The sequence below is a fragment of the Xyrauchen texanus genome, chromosome 50, assembly GCF_025860055.1.
Source record: "Xyrauchen texanus isolate HMW12.3.18 chromosome 50, RBS_HiC_50CHRs, whole genome shotgun sequence".
In the NCBI taxonomy this organism is placed as follows: domain Eukaryota; kingdom Metazoa; phylum Chordata; class Actinopteri; order Cypriniformes; family Catostomidae; genus Xyrauchen; species Xyrauchen texanus.
In genome coordinates, this window is record NC_068325.1 from 7888969 (window position 1) to 7914195 (window position 25227).

Consider the following 25227-nt stretch of genomic DNA (forward strand, 5'->3'; position numbering starts at 1 on the left):
ATGTGGCTCATTGTGCATGACACCACAGAGACTTAAAGCATGTGGTGGCTCATGCTACTCTCCGCGATCCACACACAATTTACCACGTGCACCATTGAAAGCGAGAACCACTAATACCAGAAACCCTCCCTAACAACCGGGGAAATTTGGTTGCTTAGGAGACCTGGCTGGAGTCACTCAGCTCTCCCTGGATTCGAACTTGTGACTTCAGGGAAGGTAGTCAGTGTCAATACTCGCTGAGCTACCCAGGCCCAAGCAGTTTTCTAATGTAATGAAGTTTTAAAGACTTTGAACGTCTCCTACCCCATCCAACTGCAAAGGCGACCTTTGGAAACCACGTAGGCGTTCCAGATACTTTGTTTTTGAAGAGGAGGTACACGTTTGCGCCATATAGAGTATTCCAAGTGAATGTGGCCAACAAGAAGTACTGAAGAAGGGCTGTAATCACTGTGCAAGGACCTTGATCTGGGTCCTGATAGTGATCTGACTCAGGAACCATATTCTGCTCAGAAAACTGTATCTCCTTTGTATGTTGTTCAGATTTGTTAATGCCGAAGATGAAGAGAAGGTAGAAAATCGTCATACTCAAGCAGAGGTTCACCACAAGCAGAGTAGGGCTCCCTCCTCTTGACTTCCTGTAGCAAAGAGTGTGTACAAATATGTGGATACTGTCCCAAATCTGTAAGCACATTACACAACCCTACCCTTATTGAGCCGGTCAGGTGCAATGCATACAGTATATTGCCCACAGTGAATAGGGTTGAGAAGTATTTTATTGTGCTAAGTGACTCCAGCCAGGTCTCCTAAGCAGCCAAATTGGATTGGCTGCTAGGGAGGGTAGAGTCACATGGGGTAACCTCCTCGTGGTCGCAATTAGTGGTTCTTGCTCTCAATGGGGCGCGTGGTAAGTTGTGCGTGTATCGTGGAGAATAGCATGAGTCTCCACATGCTGTGAGTCTCCGCGGTGTCATGCACAATGAGCCACGTGATAATATGCATGGATTGACTGTCTCAGAAGTGGAGGCAACTGAGACTTGTCCTCCAGCACCCAGACTGACATGAGTAACCGTGCCACCACAAGGACCTACTATGTAGTGGGAATTGGACATTCCAAATTGGGAGAAAATGGATAAAAAGAGAAGTATTTCATAGCTCTTCATGCCCATTAATTGTGATAGTATACTATACGTTTTTTTGTGTTTCTACAAGTAAAATGTTATTGTGCTTTTACCTGGTCATGACTTGGTAGACTGCAGTGACAGCCAGACCCACTACAGAAAGAGAACAGCCAGTGATGCTGATCCAATGTAGGGCTTCAGAATATTGATAGTTTACACTGAATGTCTGCAGAAAATGAGAGATGTATAAATTTCTTGTGGAAATATTATTTTTAAATAATATTTATTTACCTGTACCCTTAAACTGAGTACAGTGTTGGGAAAGCTACTTAAAACCTGCAGTAGTGAAACTACAGTCAAGCTACTCTTTTTAAAAAGTAGTTAGCTACTTTTTGTTAGTTGTATTGTAGCTAACTACATTAAAGAAAAAGATTGTTACTGGATTACAGGGTTTGCGGTTTTACGTCGTCATGACAACGAAATTGTCAATTGTGTAGTAAGCAATTTTATCAATCGTTCACAATACAATGTGACAAAGGTAGGCGTTTTGTGATGCTACAGCTCTACTCTTTGGAAAATGTAGCTTGTTTCTTGAAAAGCTACAATATTGTGAAATAGTTGCTCTACTGAAAAAGTTAGGTTTTTCTTAAGTTAGCTACTGTCACTACTTTTAGTTTTTTACTCCCGAATAGCTCCCCAGTAGCTTTGTTTAACACTGTTTTTCATCAGTATTTATATCATGTTTCGTAAATGTGTCTTACCATTAGGATGGCAAAATTGACATGTTTTTCATTAGGTTTACAGTTGCATGTTGGGTGACCTGAGATGATCTCTGCTTTGGTACATCCTTCTGCGCTCCAATCTTTTTTGGAGTAACTCCAAAACACACATGCAAAGTCATGGAGGGACTTCGTTGAATCGATCTGAAAGTTCAATGATGCTTAAATTCATGAACACCCTTCACTTGCCTTCCTAAAAGCCTATGTGTTTGACACCACAGAGCTCATGAATGTATAAGAAGAACAGAAATCTCCTAAAAAGTGAGAGGACTTTGGTGAAACAGAGCCAACCTGTTTTCTCTGCTTACTTTTACATTTCATTATGAATATTATGAAGTGTTTTCTTTGCTTTCCTTAGCTTTAATTGTTAATAAATTATAAATAAATGAATAGTTTACCCAAAAATGAAAACTCTTTAATTTCCTCACCCTAATTGCCATCCAAGATGTGCATGACTTTCTTTCTTCTGCTGAACACAAACAAAGATGTTTAGAAGAATATTTCAGCTCTGAAGGTCCATGCAATACAAGTGAATTGGTACCATTATTTCTGAAGCTCCAAAATGCACATAAAGTCAGCATACAATGAATCCATAAGACTCCAAGTGGTTAAATCTATGCCATCAGAAGCTATATGATAGGTGTGGTTGAGAAACAGATCAATATATACATCTTATTTTTGCGATTTTCCCATAGATTCTCTTCCCTGCTGTTTTTCACCCACACCTATTGTATCGCTTCACAAAATATGGATTTAACCACTGGAGTCTTATGGGTTACTTTTATGCTCCCTATATGTCCTTTTGGAACTTCAAAAATTTGGTACCCATCCACTTGCATTTTGAAGAACTACAGAGCTGAAATACTCTTCTAATAATTGTTGTTTGTTTTCAGCAGAAGAAAGAAAGTCATACACAACTGGGATGCATTAGGAGTGAGTAAATTATAATTTTCATTTTTGGGTGAGCTAAACCTTTAACATCAGCTACGCATCTTGAAAAGATCAGATTTACAAACATTCTGAATCATAAACATCTCAAAGACATCTTGTTAACATGTATTATTAACTTGCAAGAGGAAACGTCTTATAGATGTAATTTTGATGAGCAAAAAACCTAAACAAAATACTTCTTCCAGATGTAAACCCACAAATCAAATATAAAACTCACAATTACAAAAGAAAGAAAGAAAGAAAGTTGCAATTGCAAGACATAAATTTGAAATCATGAGAGATCAAAAGTGCACCTGTAGACTATTTATTTTTCCTCTCTCAATAAAAAAGTTTTCATTCTTAAGATATGAATAATATCTTAGTATTTCTGTAACTGCTTATCTCCTGGGATTTTCATGCACAACAGTTTCCAGAGTTTCCTCAGAATGGTTCCAAAAACAAAAAACATCAGGTGTGCAGCAGTTCTGCTGACAGAAATGCCTTGTTAATGAGCGAGGACAACGGAGAATGGTCAGACTGGTTCAAACTGACAGAAAGGCTATGGTAACTCAGATAACCACTCTGTACAATTGTAGTGAGCAGAACAGCATCTCAAAAAGCACAACACGTCAAACATTAAGGCGGATGGGCTACAACAGCAGAAGACCACTTTATTAGAACCACAGTGTTCCTAATAAAGTGTTAAGTGTGTATACTGTATAATATTGCTTACTGATTGTGGGATTGTAAACTCAACCTCCAATTCATGTTTTTCTTGCAGGTTAGCAGAGATCACTCTTCTCTTGTTTTCCGAGGATGATTTAAAGCTTTGTGACTGGAAGAACTGATCATTATCATAGAGGACAAATCCAACATCTTCACCAAAATCTACACAGAGAGTGAAAAACCGAAATAGAGAGAAAGATTACTCGCAATTTACTTATTACCTGCTGCCTTGCATATTTAATTTACCGTAAAGGTGAAGTGTAATTTTTCTGATAAAAAAAAAAACAAAAACTTTGTTGTTTGTTATCTTGACCATCATGACACAGCAAAATTTGGCTCAAACAGTGGTGTGATTTTTGGGCAAGGTTATCTGTTTGTTCGACCAATGACAGATAAGGGAAGTGCTCGAAAGCTACAAGAAAACAGTAATTATTTGCAATAGTTCCGCACTCGCACCATTTGCTGAGACAATGTTGCTGAAACGAACTTATGGATGTTGTTTTTTTTTTTTATTATTGTTCTCTGTATTTTGAAGGGTTAGTTCACACAAAAATGAAAAGGTAGCTTTTCTATATTAATCAGAGTTTTGGTCCTAAAGCGCAATGGGACATTCTGTCAATCGCTTGGTTTCTATTTGCGGCATCGCGCTGTGCAGCCCAGTCCACTGTGAACTGCACTGATCCAAAAATTTTCTCAAAACAGCATATATCATACCAAATGCTGTGGTACCACACCTACTGAATGTTTCCCAAAATCTCGCTCACACCAGTTAATAATGGAGAAGACGGGACATATACCATAGGCCTTTGCTTTTCTCTCCAATTCTTTCAGTTCACTTTTGGTAAGGGACACATCTAAAACCTCATAAAAAATTCCTGTAATCTATCAGACTATAGCTTCTGACTGTGTATGTGTGGCTTTCTCAGCCTCCTCCAACTCTCTGTTTGATTTCCGAATACTACATTTTTAAACAAATAAGACTTGGCATAGAAATGCATCTCTTCGTCGACTTTAAACTTTTCAGACATGTTTTGTAAGTTCTATAAGCTGTATTGTTTTCTGTTGTTAATATCGCTGGTTGTTCAGTTGAAGCTAAACAAATCAGTTTCTCGTTTGACCGGCCATCTTGTGAGTGGGGATTGTGTTTTCTGTTGCTTTCATGCATTAATAAATGCACACAGGACAGCAACGGTTGGTAAGAATTTTCACTAAATAATACATTCGATTTTGGTTTGTTTTTCACCAAACCTTATCAGATGCCTTCACAATAGGGCTGTCATCCATCCAGTAAAATGCGGGATCGTCCCATATTTATAGATGAAACGATGCGTCTTGTATCGAATCAATATGGGACACAATTTGTCTCATATTTAAAGCTGGTCCTATGACATCATGGAGAAACGTTCAAGATCGTTAAGTTAACCTTGAAAATTTTGCCTACAGTGGGTAAGGGACTATCTGAAAAGGACGCACATTGTGCTTAAACATGCTAAAACTGTGGAGGATGTGGTCAGAACAAGGTATGAGTTGCATACAATAATTTATTAGACTTCTGAATTATACTTTTGCAACCTTTATGAAGCTTGAAGAGGTAGTCACCATAAACTGCCATTGTATGATATCACTGAGCAATTTATTTTTTTATTTTTTTTAAATTTCTCTCTTAATGTTAAGAAAAAGAAAGAAGGTCAGATGGGCTTATAACAACACAGGAGTGAGTAAACAATGACTGAATTTTCATATTTGAGTGAACTATCTCTTTAAGTCATAATAAGAGAAAGTTTAACATCAAAACTTTTAATGCATCAATTCACTGAATTATGAAAAAGAAGAAGAGAAAAAGCAAAGCGTCAAGTCTAAATTCATCTCCCGTTAGCATTCTCGAGGAGTTGGATGTCCTGCTGTCTTCCTTCCCAGAGGATGGTAAGCCACGTTTGGTTCTTGGTGATTTCAACATACACCAAGACAAGCCACAGGCCTCTGAACCGAATGCTCTTCTGGCCTCATTTGACTTGGAAAGAATAAGCACCACAGCAACTCACAGATTGGGCAACTAGCTGGACCTCATTTTTACACATAACTGTACCAACTCAAATATTCTTTTTACTCCTTTACATGTCTCTGATCACTATTTTGTTAAATTCAACATGACTCTCCCATCTACATTATAACAAACTCCCCCTTTGGTTTCCTTTCGCCGTAACCTCCGTTCTCTTTCACCCACAAGCCTTTCCACTGCTGTCTCTACTTCTCTTCCCACACAAAATGTATTTTCCACCCTTGATGCCACAGACACACTAAGCTCTACTTTAACAACCTGTCTAGACAACATCTGTCCTCTCTCCTCTAGGCCAGCACATACTACACCACCCAGCCCTTGGCTCTCTGACGTCCTTCGTGAACATCGTACTGACCTCAGAGCAGCTGAGAGGAGATGGCGGAAATCTAAAGATCCAGCAGATCTAGGTAAGTATCAGTCTCTGCTGGCAATTTTTTCAAATAATGTTAAATCTGTAAAAACATCCTACTACCACAACAAGATCAACACCAACACAGACACTCACAGCTTGTTTAGAACATTCAACACACTTCTCTGCCCTCCCCCTCCACCACCTGACACATCACTGACAGCAGATGTCTTTGTCACATTTTTGACTAATAAGGTTAGTCAAACACCATCAGCAATATATTCTCAGCATCTTAACCTGTCAAACACCCATCTCCTGTATGCAACTCCTCTGTCTCTATGTTCTCACCTCTGACTGATACTGAGGTCTCTAAACTCCTCCTCGCCAACCACCCCACCACCTGTTCCCTTGACCCCATTCCTTCTTACCTTCTCCAGGACATCTCTCCATCCATCCTACCTGCACTCACACACATAATTAACACATCTCTACTTACAGGCAATTTTTCTACTACATTTAAGCAGGCTCGAGTAACCCCGCTGCTGAAGAAACCTGCACTTAATCCCACACAAATAGAACACTGCAGACCAGTATCTCTCATCCCATTCATGGCAAAAACACTTGAAAGGGCAGTTTTCAATCAAATCTCTCACAGAACAAGCTGCTGGATGACAATCAGTCAGGCTTCAAAAGTGGACACTCCACCGAGACTGCCCTACTCTCTGTCACTGAGTCGCTGAGACAGGCGAAAGCTGAATCCAGATCATCCGTCCTGATTCTGCTGGACCTTTCTGCAGCCTTCAACACAGTCAACCATCAGATCTTCCTCTCCACCCTCTCTTCACTGGGCATCACAGGAACTGTGCTTGACTGGTTTAATTCCTATCTCTCAGGTAGGTCCTTCAAAGTAGCCTGGAGAGGTGAGGTGTCCAAGCCACATCAGCTACTTACTGGGGTACCTCAGGGTTCAGTGCTTGGGCAACTTATTTTCTCTATATGCACAACATCACTGGGACTCATCATTCAGGCACATAGTTTCTCTTACCATTGCTACGCTGATGACATGCAACTCCACTTGTCTTTCCAGCCCAACTACACCACAGTGACTGCTCGAATCTCTGCATGCCTGGCAGACATCTCAGCCTGGATGGAGGAACACCATCAGCAACTTAACCCGGCCAAGACATAACTCCTTGTCTTTCCAGCCAACCCTGCTGTTTAACACAACATCACCATGCAGCTGGTGCAACTACAGTAACGCCTTCCAAAATGGTCAGAAATCTAGGGGTAGCCATCGATAACAAACAAAATTTCATGGACCTCATCTCAAAGACCCCAAGATCATGTAGATTTACTCTCTACAATATTAGGAAGATAAGACCCTTCCTCTCTGAACATGCCACACAACTTCTTGTTCAGTCACTTGTCATAACAAGACTGACTACTGTAATGCTCTGATTGCAGGCTTCCCTGCATGTGCAATTAGACCCCTGCAAATGATACAGAATGCAGCAGCATGTTCAGAACGTACGTTCAGAATGCAGAGCAATTCTTGTTGCACTTTAATCTGTTTTGAATACTATTCTGATGCTAGTGAATCATTTTTATATGGCAATTTTCATACCACTGTCTCCTTAAGATGATTCACTTATGTTTTCCTATTTTGTAAGTCGCTTTGGATAAAAGTGTCTGCCAAATTAATAAATGTAAATGTAAATCTCTACCTTTATTGAATTTGAGTTTCATCTGAAGGTCAAAGTCTTTTATGTGTTGAGGCAGATTCTCAGTCTCTGTCACATCCAGTTTTATTCTGTCAGGTATAAAGGTATCTCTCTCCCCTGCAGATATAAAGATAATTTTAACTGTTAAGAGGACACTTACTGTACAGACAACATTTAAATATTTATAAAGATGTTCCTCTGATTGTGGCATACAGACATAATTATATAATGAAACTCAGCATGTTAGTTTTTAATGTTTTACCACCCATATTCGGACCCAAAGTGCCGAATTTACTACTCAGATGTTTTAGAAAAATAGACAGTCTGTATGTTTTATGTAATATCCATTCAAAGAAGTAAGCAACTGCTGTTCCATCTTCGGCCACTGGGAGGGGCAGTTTTGCTCAAGCATTACCAGCTTAAGCAAACAAAACTTTCGACCTTCTGTTGCCGATTGTTTTGTTTTTTGTGAGATCAGTCTGCATTTTCATCTTTTTGGAAGCTGGGCAGACTTGGACTAATTTGAATCACAACTGCATCTTTTTCTAACAAAGGTTTTGTAAGTGTACCAAATATATTTCTGAATTGTTTCAATCAATTAATCTTTCATGTCAATATTTACTGTTCCCTGCATTGGAAAATACGCATAAACAATCCTCATACATGTTGGTGATATTCTGAAGAATCAAAGTGATTTACATAATTTGATTGTCTCATTTTATCATATTTTTAATCCAAAGGGGACAGCAGAATGGGTCCAGTGCCACCACCTGGTGCTGCTAGATGAGGCAGTCCAGCTGGCACAGAACCGTTTTGTGGCATATCTGGGGGACAGCGAGCCCTCTTCTCTCTTTATCTCTCCCTCTTCCTCTCGCCCTTCCCCTTTTCCAGATAGTTCCTGTCTCACCCATCCACTAATTTTGGGTACGAATTGGCCGGCCTTTCAAATGTTGTTGGGAATGTGTGTAAATGGGTCCTGCCACTGAAACATCTGGTGTGGGGTGTGTGCTGCATTGGCTGGAGAGGCATTGCCAGAGCAATCGACATCAGCACCATGTCAGGGGCGTCCTGGGGAACTCCCCTCTGGGAGCAGTCATGAGACGAAACCCTTAGGCACGCCTTTGACCAAGTGAATGTAATTTATGGTCAGCAGCTTCAGCCCAATGTTGCACTCTTCTACCCCTACTATATGATTATAAAATATTGGTTGTATCGAGTGATGCAGGACACTCAGACAAACAAAGATACAAGCCAGTTGTTGATTCCAAAGAGCCGTCAGGAAATGTTGTTCCAGGCAGCTCATCATAATCTGATGGAGGGACATTTAGGGCAGGACTTTTTCTATTGGCCAGGCATTCACTGGGATGTTCACAGGTGGGGTGCGGCATGTCACAAAGGTCAGTTGGTGAATCCTTCAGCCACTCCAAAAGCGCCATTGTGCACTCTTCCATTAATCGAGTTTCCCTTCAAAAGAATTGGTATGGACCTCTTTGGGCCATTAGAATGGACTGCACATGTGTTTCACTTTGTGTTAGTCTTAGTGGATAACGCAATGCGATACCCCGTAGCTGTGCCACTCCACAATATTTCAGCACAAAGTGTTGCGGAGGCACTCTTCAAAATTATCTCCCGGGATTCCGAAAGAGATCCTAACTGATCAAGGTTTATGTCACGTACACTTTGCGACCTTTATGAATTATTGGGGATTAAATCAATTTATACCAGCGTATACATCCTCAGATGGAGGGCTTGGTGGAACGGTTTAATCAAACAATTAAAAATATGATTTGATAGTTCATACACAAGGATGCTCGGAATTGGTATAAGTGGCTCAAACCCATATTATTTGCTTTACGAGAGGTCCCACAAGCCTCCTAAGGGTTCTCCCCTTTTGAATTATTATATGGGCACAGACCTCAGGCGTTCTAGATATCCTGAGAGAAAATTGGGAGGAGGGACCTTCAGAAAGTAAAAATAAAATTAAGTATGTTCTTGACCTCAGAGCTATACTCCACACATTGGGGCAATTAACACAGGGGAATTTGCTACAGGCGCAAGAGCGTTAGTCTCGGCTGTATAATAGGTGCACTCAACTTTGGGAGTTTGCACAGGGAGATAGAGCCCTCGTATTATTACACACCTCGAGCTCCAAACTACTTGTCAAGTGGCAAGGACCCTTTGAGGTCACACAGCGAATCGAAGATGTTGACTATGAGGTAAAGCAAATAGTTTGAGCTGGAGCGCAGCAGTTATACCACCTCAATCTCCTAAAACCATGGAGACAGGTGGTCACCGTGGCTTTAACAATGATCATTCCAGAGAGGGAGGAGTTTAGGCCAGATGTGAATTTTAAAACCGTAATTCAAATCACCCCAGTCCCTTTTGGAAACCACCTCTCACCTTCCCAAATCATGGAGGCTGCCAAGTTGCAAACGGAATTCTGCGACGTGTTTTTGCCTCTCCCCGGTCACACAAATCTCATAGAACACCACATTAAGATGACCCCGTGGGTAGTGATTTGTAGCCACCCCTATAGATTACCTGAACACAAGAAACAAGTGGTGCGGGAAAACTCATGGCCATGCTTAATATGGGGGTAATCGAGGAGTCCCACAGTGACTGGTCCAGCCCTGTGGTCCTGGTTCCAAAGGCCACCAGGTCGGTCTGGTTCTGTGTGGATTTTCAAAAAGTAAATGCAGTGTCTAAATTGGACGTGTATCAGTTGCCTTGTATTGACGAACTGCTCGATCGGTTAGGCGTGGCTCGTCATTATTCAACACTGGATTTAACAAAGGGATATAAGATTCCCTTGACTCCCATGTCCCACAAAAAAATTGCATTTTCAACTCTGTTTGTGTTACACCAATTTGTGGCCCTTTCGGTTTGTTTGGGGCCCCAACCATGTTCCAGCACCTCATGGACAGAATCCTCTTTCTGCACGCTGCCTACGCGGCATATCTAACATCTGAGGGCTGTCAGCAAACCCTAAGACGTGTGCAATTGGACAGGTAGAAATATGGTAAATGGGCTTCCACTGGGGCATGTGAAGGTGTGTCCCCAAATTGATAACACAGCAGCGATTGTGACCTGCCTGAGACCCAAGACCAAAAAGGAGGTGAGACAGTTCCTGGGGCTGGCTGTCTATTATCGCAGGTTTGTGACCAAGCGTTCGACTGTCACCAGCCCACTTACTGATCTCACTAAAAAGGGGGCACCAGACCCGGTCCAGTGGACGGAGCTGTGCCAACAGGCTTTTATGCAAGTAAAAGCTGTACTTTGGATGGACCACTGGACCACTCTTACATTCTCTTGTCTTCTCTCTCCCTTTAATTTTAAATACTGATGCATTGGATAGGGGGTTGGGGGCTGTGTTGTCCCAGGTGGTGGAGGGGGAAGAGTGCCCCATACTGTAAATTAGCCGGAAGCTCTCAGTAAGGGAGACTAGGTACAGTACGATTGAAAAAGGTCCTCAACCTCCGATACTACCTGTTGGGACTGCCCTTCACCCTCTGTTCAGATCACGGCCCACTCCAATGGCTCCACCGCATGAAGTATGCCAATGCGTGGGGGGTGGGGGGGGGGAGTCGGTAGCAGGCTAGACAGCTCCTTGGCCTGTGACGGGTATGTGGAGGAGGGGGTGTGTTCAAGTGCTGCTTTGTGAATTGAGAGCAAGGCCAGGAGAGGGGAATGGTAAGAACTCACACCTCCATGTAATTTCTCTACAAGATGTTCTGTGTTGCGGTGAGTGACTCGAAAGTGATAAAGGGAAGATGAGACCTTCAAAAGGGAGAGAGAGTTACACAGACCTGTGTGTTTGAGTTTTTTGTGTTGGAAAAGATCGCTGAAAAGCGAGACGCACAATTAGGATCATCCATGAACTGTTCTACTCTGTCTCCTGCTTCCTCATTCCGGGAATTTCTAGGGAAGTGTTACTGTTTGATTTATCCTCATCTGCAAGAAAGCTCCTGTTTAAGCAGATGTTCAAATCTAATAGTTACACACTTGCCTTTAAAAGAGGTTAACTGCACTTGTTGGATCTTTGTTTTCCCATTGATGGACTGCACTGCCAAATTCGGCTGCACCAACAAATTATTTAAGTCCTTTCGCAGAGAGAGTTGCTGCAGAGACATTGTTAGACTGCACACAATTGAAAGACAAAAAGGCAGATGAAGTAAAAAAAGATAATCTGTGAATCAAAAGCTGGATAAAAAAAGAAAGTTTTAACTTTTGAAAATGGCAAAATTTGGAAATAAGTATTACTATTCCATGGTATTAGTGCTGACATTAGAGTACTTTGTGGGACTTGCACTCAGGAGTTGACTGACAGTTGCAACTGCTGACAAAGTGATGTCCTGCAAAACAAACAAAAACAGCCTTGCATTATTTACGTATACTTGTATCATCAAATCTTTAGGGTACAGTTGTAATCCTGGCTTTATGAGTAAGATGAGTAAAAGCAGGTGCATACTAAACGATTTTTATGGTGCTTTATGATTGTTGTTATCGGACTGTTTGATATGAATCCAGTGAGATCTTGGGTATAATCCATTGTACTATATTAGGTGCAGAAGTACAAACAATTGCTATGCAATATGTCTTGAATCCAGAAAACCCAACCTTTTAATCCTGGAATTCTTCAACATCATAAATTAAAAGATTCTGCTCAACTAGGCACTAAGCAGTCTAGTTGAAGCCTGCCTTTGGACGAAAAAATGGTCAAGGAGACTAAAACAGCATGATTTAAAACAAAAAGCCATTGGTCAGAGAGGCCCCTAAACCCGTGGGACAGTGACATGGGGCAGACTCAGCCTGACCTTCTGAACTTCCGGGGAAGCCGAAGAAGACAATGTCTTTTTATTGAATAAAAAATGTATCGACCTTATGTTTTTTATGTGCAGTTTGGAGATTTTATTTGCATCTTGGTGTCTCCATCCAGCATTTTTTATGCTATATCCAAAAATGTGCATTAAAATACATGGATGTATGGAAACCCAGCTTGTGACACAACATTTCTGATACTGCCACAACTACATTGGGGGCTACCTTTCATTGCAAAGGCAATTAATCAGCTGTCGGTTAATGTGTCATACTTAGCGATCAGTAGGCACGTATTAACCCAGGGGCGTAAATTCAAAACAAGAAGTACATTTTTGTGGTTAACCACGAAAGTTCACAAACAGTCCCGGGAATAAAGAATGTTCATTGTCATAGATGTGTCAAACACAATCTTAAATTAGCAGGTAACAATGTGCATGTAATTCTTCCCGGGCATGTTCACATTTCTGTGAAGCAGCGAACACTAGTAGCCTAATGTCATGTGTGTCATTTGAGTTACACTGCTGCAGTTTATTAGCCTCTTCAGGATGCTTTGACAATCTGGAATCATGTTCTACAGTCACATTAACAATTGAAGTTCTTTTTAACTTAACTTAAAATTTGGGGGTCCTGCGTGGGAAGGAAAAAAGTGAGATGTGGAGCAACAATCAAAGTCGTCCTTCCAGTTCATGTTTACAAAAGAAAACAATTTAAAAAAAGTGTACAGCCCTTAATTTGCCTACTTGAAAAACTGACCCAAAACTTGAAGGTTGTGTACCAGACTCAGATGGGATTGAAGACCTCTAATACAAGTGTAGAGTAACCAAATAGTGATTTAGGTATATAAATTCAGGGAATTTAGGCTTTATCTAGGCAATTATTTGTCCTATTGAAACAATATTTAGTAGTATGCTTCATCAGGACTATGATCTTAGGTAACATGCAAAGTTTCCAACATCAGCCATATAACCTCTCCACCATTTTGAATTTGATAAAAAATGAATGTATATTTCAAACACTTTGTCCGATTTTAATGAACATTGGAAGGGGTCTTTGACATCATGTCTTGAGTGTTCCTAAGCAGTTTGGAGACAGCCCCACATAGTGGTCAAAATGCTTAGTCAATTTAAACAAACCTTTTAATATATTATTGCTTCCTTATTCTAAGTCTTCTGAAATTAGCAGAGATACATTTATTAATGACCAAGGGAGGGGCTTCAGGAAGGGAGTGGTGTTCGGAGGCCAGGGAGGTGGCTCAAGAAGGGAGCAGGATCCGGCGGTTTGAGTGGCGGCTCCAGAAAGGGGCAGGGTATGGTGGAGTCTCAGGAGGTGGATCCACAGGGAATGGGGCAGTATAGGTGCATACACACTGCCAGTGGCATCGCGCGCAACAGCGGCTCCATCCCATTCATTTTCAATGAGAGCACAGCGACTTGCGGCGACACGAGCTGTCGCGACCGTTGGCAACTAGATGTGGGCGTGTCCAGCAACGCGACAAAGTTCAACTTTATTCAAATGAAGAGCGACTAACGGAAGCGACAGCCAATAGGAGAGAAGATGGGAGAGCTCACGTGATCCTTCTCTCTCTCTCTCTCTCAGCTCCTGCAGTAACGGAAAGATGGATGAAAGGCTAATTCTTGCTGTTAGAAATTTTCCAGTGCTCTATGATATGTCTCTTCCCACGTAGGACATTTTTAAGAAAAATACTGCGTGGAAAGGTGTATCTGAGATCACGGGGATTTTGTGGACCCAGACAGACCGGCATTTACATTTTCGCCGCAGATAAACAGCCGCTATGGCAAACAGCACGCCTTGTTTCTCATTCATCTTTGATATAAAGCATTTTATGTATTGATTCCATTTATATTTAGTCTTTTCCCTCCAAAATTTTAGCGGCAAGAAAAGAGATTCGCTGTCAACAGCAATGGAATGACATCCGTGAATATCATTTATAAACGTTACTAGGCAACCAGTAGTGAGAACGCCCACTAGCGACTTCACCGCCAGCCACTGGCGACCTGCAGTGACAAAGTCGCTGGCAGTGTGTACGCAGCTAAAGTGGTTCAGAGGTTATGGTATCATGGGACTCAAAGTGTTCAGAGTGGCTGTGGACTCGGAGAGCAAGATTCTAAGGGACTCGGAGAGCTCAGAGGCCAGAAAGGCTGAGGATTGAAGGAGCTGTGGAAGACTCGAGGGGTAGAGCCGTGGAAGACTCAAGGGGCAGAGCCATGGAAGACTGGAGGGGCAGATCTATGGAACACTCGGGGGGCAAAGACATGGAAGACTTGAGGGGCAGACCTGTGGAAGACTCCAGGGGCGGAGCCATGGAAGACACGTCAATAGCCTCGGGGAACTGAATAGACTAAATATTACCTTAACCATTATAAAATAACAATGATAATAGTAAGAGTGTTCTATTATTTTGTTTTATAATTAAAATATAATTTATAATAAATAATATCATAACTCTTATAAAGTATTATTATTATTAGGTTGGCTTGAAAAAGCCAATACTATTTAAGCTTATTACTAGGGGTTCAAGCCCGAAGGGGCAGAAACACTATTAAATTGTAAGGATTATTATAATTTTTCGGCTGGCTAGCCATATGCATGGACTTGCCCTGATCGGCCAAAGGGCACGCAACAGTGAACAAAATTGGATTACCATCTAAAATTTGCTATGCCCTTTCATTTCCCTGCTAATTTGTATTGTTTGAATTTTTTTTTTTAAAAGAACTAGTCCTAGGCCATTGGTGGTATATACCGCTGTGTTTCAAACAGACACACGTTATTAATACCATATGATAGATCTCCTCATTCTGAACAACTTTGCCTCTAGAACCTTCAGTCTACATCCTATCACTCCATCACTCATACTTTTCTTTCTTTCACTCCATCACTTTAACACACTAGCAACTGCATTCACCCTAACAACCAGACAGAACACCCTAGCAACAATATCGAAACACTCATATCTCGTCAGCAGAATATCGTAGAGATGTGGAAGTAGGTCTAATTGTCTCAGGACAACAGTCATCCTTTCTGTAAGACCCTACGAACTATCTAGCCACGCCATAGCAACCAGATGAAACACAATAGAAACCATATAGCAACACTCATATCCCCTCAGCAGAATAAATAGTGACATGGTAGTGGGTTTTTTGACTCAGGACGGCTGTCAGCCATTCTGTAACACCCTACAAACTATCTAGCCATGCCCTAGCAACCAGATTGAACACCCTAGCAACCAGATAGCTACACTCATATCTCAGCAGGAGAATTACATAGAGATGTGAAAGTGGGTTCTTTTGACTCAGGCCAGCAGGTTTTTTGTAGCACGCTACCAAGTGCCTAGCCATGCCCTAGCTACTAGATGGAATACCCTAGCAAACGTGCAGCAACAGTCATATATCAGCAGTGGAATATCACATAGATGTGGATGTGGGTTATTTATACTTGTTACGGCAGCCTTTCAATAACATACTACCAATTACCTGGCCATGTCCTCTTAACCAGATGGAACACCCTAGCAACCATATAGCATCACTCATATCTCAGCAGCAGAATTCCATAGAGATGTGGAAGTGGGTTCTTTTGACTCGGGCTGGCAGCCTTTCCATAATATTCTATCAATTGTCTAGTCACACTCTAGTAACCAGATAGATTACCATAGCAGCCTAATAATAACACTCATATCTCTGAAGTAGAATGTCATTGAGGCATGAATGTTGGTTCTTTTGGCCCAGGCTGGAAGCCCTTCCATAACACCCTACCAACTGCCTAGCTATGCCCTAGTAACCAGATGTAACACCCTAACAACCATATAGCTTCACTCATATATTGGCAGCAGAATATCATAGACACATGGGGGTGGGCTCTTTTGACTCGGACCAAAAGCGAATCATTCCGTAACACCCTAGCAACTGCATAGCCACACCCTAGCAACCAGAGTGAATGCCCTAGCAACCAAATACCAACTTTCATTTCTCAGTAGCAGAATATCTTAGAGACATGGCAGTAGGTTCATTTCACACGGCCCGGCAGGCAGCCATTCTTTCTATCTATCTATCTATCTATCTATCTATCTATCTATCTATCTATCTATCTATCTATCTATCTATCTATCTGTCTGTCTGTCTGTCTGTCTGTCTGTCTGTCTGTCTGTCTGTCTGTCTGTCTGTCTGTCTGTCTGTCTGTCTCTTTTACCTACTATTCCCAAGCTTTTAAACTTTTAGAAAAGGCTTTTTCAAGCCAACCTCAAAGTTTGGCTACAAACGTAACTTTTCTAGTTATTATCTTAATGTATTTAAATATGTGATATTTTATAAAATGTTTAAGGCTTAATAAGTACCTTGGTTTGTGGGGTTCCAGTGGAGAGCAGATTGTTGGCTATCTCTGCTGCTTTTGTGATGTTGTAGGGTGTCAGTCGTTCTGGTATGGATGTAAGGATCTGGGTACTGGAGGCTAACATGTTTATGTCTTTCAAAGAAGCTCCAGAAACCTTCAATAAAAAAATGTATGTCCTTATCTTTATCTTAAGAAAAAACTATATACATTTTACATGACTTTACTGTATATTAAAATCAGAAGATATTGTTACTGTACTTACATCTGTATTAATGGTGTCCAAGGTCAAATCACAATTTAGAATGTTTGGAAAATTAAATGAGTTATTAGCTGTGTTACAGAGGGCTGATGCCTGGGGGATCCCAGCTGAAAAATATGAATGTGAAATGAAGAGATATTTAAAGTACGTTCATATATAACTACGAGTGTGTATTGTTTTTTCAGAAAGGTAGTAGAGAAGGTAAATTACCATTTATTTTCCCTGATTGGCATAGGTTTTTGGAGGAAGCAAACTGGCCTAAGAGAGTTTTTGGAAAGGTGTATGTGCCTTTTTGCTCAGGGCAGAAATTTGCTGTAAACACATACATGACTACATCAGTAACCTTTAGAACTTTGCATAGTAAAAATGTTTAGGTGTATCAATAAAAATTCAAAGCTGCAATGTTGGGGAGTAACTAATTCAAAACAACATGATCACACGGAAAGTCATCATGTTGCCACAGAATATTCTGGTATCCTGACATCAATCTCATTCTGCCGAGTTACTGAAAAGAAGCATTTCCTATCAGACATTTTTACATTAGTTCAAATATGTTTACCTTTTCCCGGACCGAAACCTGGGTTCACGTCTGGCATTGAATCCAGGAAGTAATTGTGTTTGTATAATCAATGATGAGCATAATTGGGGGGTTCAAGTTCCCTTTAAGATTGCATGTTTTCTCCACTAATTGTTTGGTTTAGAGTAAAACTGTATTATATGGTTTCAGACAAAAAACAGCTCGCTGCATAATTAGCTTTTGGCGCCCCTTTGTGGACATGTCACCCAGAAACTGGAGCTCACATGTTATCATTAAAAAACACTTACAGCTTCAGCCACTTGGGGCAGTGGTTTGAATTATAATTTTTTGAAGGAATGGTTCACCCAAAAATTATAATTCTCTCATTAGTTATTCACCCTCATGCCATCCCAGATGTGTATGACTTCCATTCTTCTGCTGAACACAAACAAAGATTTTAGCAGTCAACGCGGTCCAAAACATTGTAGCTGAAAAAAGCATATAAACGGAGCATAAAATGAATACATATGATGCCAGTAATTAAATCCATATGATAGGTGTGGATGAAAAACAGATCAACATTTAAGTCAAATTTTCCTATAAATTCTCCTTCCTGCCCAGTAGGTAGCGTTATACACAAAGAATGTGAATTCCAAAAATGAAAGAAGAACTCTGAGGTGAGTGCTTAAGAGGTCTGTTTGAAAGTGAAGATTTATGTAAATTTAAAGTAAAAAATGACTTCGATATTGATCTTTTTTGGATGCACACCTGCATATCATATCACTTCTGAAGACATGGATTTAACCACTGGAATCGTATGGGTTACTTTTATTCTGCCTTTATATACTTTTTGTAGCTACAAAGTTTTAGACCCTGGTGACTTGCATTGTTTGGAGCTACAGAGCCTAAATTTTATATATAAAGTGTTCTGTAGAAGATAGAAAGTCATGCACATCTGGGAAGGTTTGAGGGTGAGTAAATGATGAAAGAATTTTCCTTCTTGGGTGAAATATCGGTTTAATGTAGTAAGCTACTTTTTGTTAGTAGCACGTAGTTTAGCTAAGTACATTTTCAGAAGGATATCTTGACTGTAGTTTAAGTATGAGTAGCTTGTAACTTGACAAGCAACAGTTTTAAAATAGCTTTCCCAACACTGCAAAGCTGTGGCACAAGAATCTCTATTTCCCAGTTGTAAAACAGATATAAATTGTTCCACAGACAATCTATAGATGTGCTATTTTACATTATAGTGAAAATAAAGTAAAATGTCAACAAATCCTTATACTGTATAGGTAATATGTGTGTGTGTGTGTGTGTGTGTGTGTGTGTGTGTGTGTGTGTGTGTGTGTGTGTGTGTGTGTCGTCTACATATATGCAATATATATGAGTGTGTGTGTGTGTGTGTTTACATTTAGTGCAGGTAGTTCCACTCCAATCATCTGAACAGAGGCAGACCCCCGCAGTTAAGCGACCCCCATTTTGGCACCGTTTAGGAACAGTTGTGTTGAGGTGTGCTGAGGTGATGGATCGCGGGAATACCGTTTGGTTGTTGAAGATGTTGCTTGTTGCTGTAGTTATGTTTGTGGTGCCGTTTATTAGGGTCAGACTGGTACAAACCAAAACAACTGTTTGCAGAGACAAAAGATCAGACATTATACAGTTGTTATGACCACTTTATATCACGCTATGATTTTTTAACAGTTGGTATAAAGTCTGGTACCATTTTCAGCTTATTTTGAAACAAACAATGAGATCCTTGTCAGCTCAATAAGTGGAATTTAAATCTGTTTGCTGAGGAACATTTTAGAGTACATAGTTGTAACAAGGACTCAGGTTGAGTGGGATCCATGTGCGGCTTTATTAAACACAACAAACTCAGAGTACAGACAGGCAAGGGTCGAATAATCCAGGCAAACAGTAATATCAGAGGCAGGGCAGAATCGTGGTGAGACAGGCAGAGGTTCGGGGCAGGCGTCAAACAGCAATGTCAGAAGTCCTGGCAAACACAGTAATAGGCAGGCAGCAAACGGTGGGATATTGGCAGAGTCAAAACACGAGTAAACAAGACAGGGAATGATATACGCTCAGAAATGTAGCCGGGACAAACAAGACATTGCAATGAAAGAAAAAAATCAAGGTTATAGGGAAGTGAATGGGGCAAATTTTGGAGGGTTTAAAGCCAGAAATGTGAAGCATATAATTTTTTAATAACACTTAAATGTATTCTTCTGTTTTAACGTGTGTATTATTTGAGCTGTAAAGTTGTTTAAATGTTCGTTTTTGTGGGGATTACAGCATTACATCGTCATGGCAACAAAGTTGTTAAACTAGATATATCTTTAAACAGAAAAAGTTAGTAAATGATTCTAGACAGAGGCAGATATTAACATGTATAATGTTTACATCTTGTGGCTATGCTTTTGAAACAATGAGTATTTTAACATTCATGGATTGGCCCTATTCACTTCCATTGTAAGTGCCTCACTGTAACCCAGATTTGTATTTATTTTTTTCAGTTAAAATGAATTTTTGTGGTAATCAACATTATGCCACAAATGCTGTCAATTGAGCTTAACATGTATTGATCCCGGAACATTCCTTTAACGATAAAGTGAAAAACAAAAAATCACCAGTAATATACTGTACCGTAATAACAAAATACATGTGCATATGCTACCAGTCAAAAGTTTGTATACACTGGTTGGCTTTTCCCAGTGCTTTTTTTTTACATGTCCACCTGTCTTTTATATATGCAAACATATTAGTCACCTTTAAACATTTAAATTTTGTTTATTTACATTGTTATGGAGTGTACGCGGAGTAGTCAAATTAGTATAATTATCTGAATCGTGTGATCTTTGGAAGGTTAAGGACTCACATGCAATGGTTACATGCCATTCTTATGGAAATACCAATATGCAAACCAGCTCCATGAAAACAATTTATTTGAACAAGTAACAAATAAGTGTCTTATCATACTGTACTATACTAAAATACACATAAATGGACGGATAAACAAACAAAACAAATAATAAAATGTGAAAGACAAATAATACCTTAACCCTTTAAAACCTAAAATAACAATACTATTAACTGTTGCTTATATTGCTTAAATTGTTATAACTATTCAACAAATTAGTAGATATCATTAACTAATATAATAATTGTAACTATTTCAAAGGTCAACTAAATTGAGGGTTAATCAATCCATTAAAAGAAAAAAACAAAGAGTAATAAAAAATAAAAACTAGTGGGCTGGCTTTATTGTCAAACAATAAGTTGGCAATATCCTGCCCAGTCACATCTATAACCCTCGGCCCCCGAAAAAAGTCCAGGTGGATCTCTTACCTGAGATAAAGAATAAGAGCTGATGGCAATCCATTGCACATGCTATATACTGGATACAACTATAATGAGACTAATATAAGACTAATGACTAACAGGAATGGTTCTTGTCACTGTCTGGTTTATAATTCAGAATCAGGGCTGGATCATTACTGGAATGGGAAGTCCATCAGTCAAGGAAATAGGCTTGCATTTCAAAATACACAAAGATCACAGGAATTTAATTGCCACACTATAACGATCATATCTGTAATGTTATATTGATATATTATTCACTCAGCAAATGTATAATAGTTAAATTATTAGTAGAAAGTCAATGTAAGTCAGACCAGTTATATTATTAAGTTATATTAGCAGACAGATTCCTACCATAGTGACTCAGACAAGACCACAAACAAATTGTTGTTGCTAAGGACATACCTAGTCAGGATGATACTGTATGAACACCTAGATAAATAGATCTTAGGATAATACAAATAATAAATATAGTTGCAAGCAGCAAATATGTGGCTAAGCACACCAATGGGAAACATTTAGATTGAATATAGAATTCCAATGATGATTTTAAACAGAGTGGTGAAAAAATACATTTATAATTTTTTTTATAGTATTATACAAATACTTAAAATTTTTGGCCAATAGGTGGCACTGTCCCAAAACTTTTTGAGTACCTTCAGGACATATACCAAATATGGTAATGATACACCAATGTGTTTGTAATATACAGCATTTTAAGACAAAATTCAAAATGGCCGACATAGCAAAATTGGTTATCATTCGACTCTGTATGCCCCACGGAATCTAAAGAGACCTCATGGTGTTAGGACAAACTATTCAAAAGTTATAAGCTAAAGAAGACATTTTTCATATTTCTTGACCACTAGGTGGCGCTGTTCCACAACTGTACAGGTAGACTCAGGTCATGTTTATTATGACATATACCAAGATTCATGTCAACACGCTAAAGCGTTAGAAAAATAGAGCCTCACGTCCATTTTGGCATGCTTGACGTCAATTTCGTTTACGTGGTATACGAAAACAGTTTGGTCTATCATCATGAATTCCAAGAGTTCCACAAATGTTTGATATGTCTGTAGATGATACATCATTTTTGTATGATGTAATTTTTCTTCAGAAAATTCAAAATGGCGGATATGTGAATCATTTATATGTTATAACCACATATAAATGATTCATAAAGCATTTGTAAATGAATTATTACTCATTAATTAACCCTTTAATAATCCATTAGCAAAGGGAACATTAGTGTAAAGAGTTACCAAAATAATTAATACTTAAGTACAAAATCTAATGGGCAGAGCTGAAAAATTATGCATTATTTTCTTGTGGGGCATGACCCAAGGAATCAAAGAAAAATAAATGCTGTTTCTAGTACTTACAGTACAGTTCAAAAGTTACAGGCCAAAACGTAAGTGAAAATTTGAACTGTTGGTGGTGCTAAAGGGTTTGAGTGAGAGACCCCAAATTTGGGACAGTTACATTTGAGATGTGCCAAATTTCATAACTTTCCTATGTACGGTTCTATGGGCTGCCATATACTTTTGGCAGAATAACAATAAGAAAACTATTAGATATAATAAGGGCTTCACACCTTGACATAAATGAAGAGTAAAAAGAACTAAGGACATGCATGCAACTGGACAAAAACTTGTTTTTATTTGTTTTTATTTTTGAAATAAAAAAATCAATTGTCAAATTTAAATCAAAGACTTGTCACAAAAACTAATGTTACTGACTGCATTCTAATATACAAATTTTTGTTTTGTATGTAATATGAAAAACTAAATGTCCCCATATTTGATATTAAATACCTGTCTAAAAAAAAGATATTACATCAATTAGTGTTAGCAAGGCAAAAAATACAAATCCGTTACTGTCACTGAAATAAAGGGGACATGCCAAAATGTTTTAACATCTGGCTTGACAGTAGGCTATAGGCCGGAGTCTTTGATCTTGTCTGTTGTCCTTGGCTTTTTGTGTCCGTAAAAAGTACATTTTAAGGATCCACCTTTAATTCAGTCTTAGAATCAAGATGATCTTGAGCCCTCTTCTTTAGAAAAGGCCTCAGTGTGAATAGTATGAAAATCTGAACACCCTTTGGAGGACAGAAAAAGTACAGTTAGCTAACAACCACTGCAAACCTGTAAACATGCCTAATAGTATCTTTGATTTGAAAACAATATTTTAATTATTCATGATTTTCAAAGATTCGAAACCTCGATGATTAAGACTGAGTACTACAAAATAGTAAATGTGTATGTGTGCATATATACTGTACTAGCAGTCAAAAGTTTGGATACCCCAGTTGGCTTTTTTCATATTTTATATACACACGGATGTACACTATTACAGTCATCTTCATACAGTTTATTTGTGTTTATTTGTAGTGTGCTATTGTGCATATGGGTAGTTAAAGTAGTGTCAAGCAATGGATATGTTGCATTCTTATGGAAATACCAATATCCAAATTAACTATATTGTACTACAATACACATAGCTATAATACATTTCAGTCTGTTTCTCAAACAAAGCTACTGTGTATCTTCAGAAGACTTCAAATATAGCGGGCAAGTCGTATGGACTACTTTTGTGGTGCTTTTAGGATTTAACTTTTTTTTATTTCAACTTTTGTGTTCCATTGACAAAGTAACGGCATACAGCTTTGGAACGACATGAGGGTGAGTAAATAATGTGTTCTGTGATCTAATCCTTTAAAATATCACCCTCAACATTGTGGGTTGTATTGTACTTCTTTTCAATATTATTTGTCAATAACTTCAATAAAAATGGGTGAATATAAGCAAAGTGCAATTGCACACCTGTGTTGTGTTGAAGAGACAGAAGATCACGCTGAGAATGGTGTAAAGAGTTTTATCATGGGTAATGAGCACAAAGTAGCCAATGACCCAGGACAAACCGAGCACCACAGCCAGAGAGAAACTACTCAGAATCTTCTTCTTTAGAGATGTTCTTCGTGAGCTAAACAACAATAATTCATGTTTAAATATCTTTGTAACCTGGCAAATAACATTTGCGCTCTGAGAATTACACTTCAAATATTGTTCATAAAAAATAACAATGGCTTCTATATTCAAACATGTACCTCTTCAGGTTAGGATTTGCACAGCAGATGGTTTGGGAGAAGTAGATGAGAAGAGCTATGTTAAAAATGAGCATGGCCGCTAGAGGGAGCAAAAAACCCCAAAGCATTGGCCGCTTTGGGTCAAATCTCCCTTCCTTGTCCAGAGAAGCCAGCCAGCAACTGCAACAATACAATAAAGACTAGATTTGTACATTTTTGGAAGACAAATGTGAGTGGTGCCCATGCAAAATGTGTTCGCAAAATGTTAGTGTTATAGCTGGTTGCCAGGGTGTTACTGTGGATATGTTCAAAGACAACACATTTTTCACAATCTTTAAATTCAAACAAAAGAAGGTTCCCTTTAAAACCAGCCAACTTACACCAAGACCAGGATGGGGACAAGCTAAGACCAGCAAATGCTTGATTACTTACAACTCTTCTTGTCGATATCTTAGCGGGTCCCTGAAGCTGTAGGTGGTGGCCAGTGAGATGCCAACAATTAGAGCAGGCAGGCCTAAAACATTAAATAAAGAGATCTGAAATGATTTAGCAAAATTTTGGTAACACTCACCTTGTTAGAGGTTTATAAAGGGGTTATTCATGTTTAATAAGTCCTTTACAAATGTGTTATAAATCATTTATAATAGCAACATGGATAAAAATGGCAACGATCATCCAGTACTTCCAGTACTTTCCAGTACATTGTGACTTATGTCTTATGACTTCTGTCACAATGTCCCAAAAAATTATATTATTGTGATAAGTAATTTTGCTACAGTCCTCTTCTAATGTTGGCAGCTACATAATAAATGCTTCACAGGTGTCCACTTACATTGATACATTTTCATAGGGTACTAATGCTGAATATGTGGTATTAAGCAGTTATAGCATGTGAGGTAAAATGCTCACTTTTTGGCAGGTCTTGCATGAAGGTCGTCCTTTTAATGGATGTTGTTATAACCACATATAAATGATTTATAAAGCCTTTGTAAATGAATTATTACTCATTAATGAACCCTTTTATAATCCATTAGCAAAGGGAAACGTAATCTAAAGTTTTACCAAAATATTTGGCAGGTCTTGCATGAAAGTCATCCCTTTAATGGATGTTATTATAACCACATATAAATGATTCATAAAGCATTTGTAAATGAATTAT

General features: G+C 39.2%; 2 protein-coding genes across 2 annotated transcripts in view; both read right to left on the reverse strand.

Moving 5' to 3' along the window:
- Nucleotides 1–7758, reverse strand: part of LOC127640970 (adhesion G-protein coupled receptor G7-like) — a 56060-nt gene extending 48302 nt beyond the window's left edge. Inside the window, exons 1-5 of the mRNA XM_052123711.1 lie at nt 7686–7758; nt 3561–3715; nt 1880–2041; nt 1232–1344; nt 304–635 (exon numbers count right to left, since the gene is read on the reverse strand). Coding sequence (XP_051979671.1) covers nt 304–635; nt 1232–1344; nt 1880–2041; nt 3561–3715; nt 7686–7707 — 784 coding nt within the window. The 5' untranslated portion in view covers nt 7708–7758. The remainder of the gene's footprint in view (nt 1–303; nt 636–1231; nt 1345–1879; nt 2042–3560; nt 3716–7685) is intronic.
- Nucleotides 7759–11704: 3946 nt separating this feature from the next.
- On the reverse strand, nt 11705–21068 carry LOC127641251 (adhesion G-protein coupled receptor G7-like). Its single transcript, XM_052124091.1, has 7 exons — nt 20969–21068; nt 19030–19245; nt 17314–17415; nt 17107–17210; nt 16849–16998; nt 11966–12034; nt 11705–11819 (listed from the first exon to the last, which is right to left on the reverse strand). Exons 1-7 carry the CDS (start codon nt 21000–21002, stop codon nt 11772–11774), a joined length of 723 nt encoding a protein of 240 aa, XP_051980051.1. The 5' UTR covers nt 21003–21068; the 3' UTR covers nt 11705–11771.
- Nucleotides 21069–25227: the final 4159 nt, after the last annotated feature.

Excerpts from the sequence above, each read along its gene's own strand:
- LOC127641251 (XM_052124091.1), bottom strand. The coding sequence starts at position 21,002 with ATGGATTGCCATCAGCTCTTATTCTTTATCTCAG. Across the intron at positions 17,416-19,029 it reads TGGAACTACCTGCACTAAAT|CAAATTTCTGCCCTGAGCAA; the intron begins GTAAACACACAC and ends ATGTGTTTACAG. Across the intron at positions 12,035-16,848 it reads CTGGAACCCCACAAACCAAG|GACATCACTTTGTCAGCAGT; the intron begins GTACTTATTAAG and ends TTTGTTTTGCAG.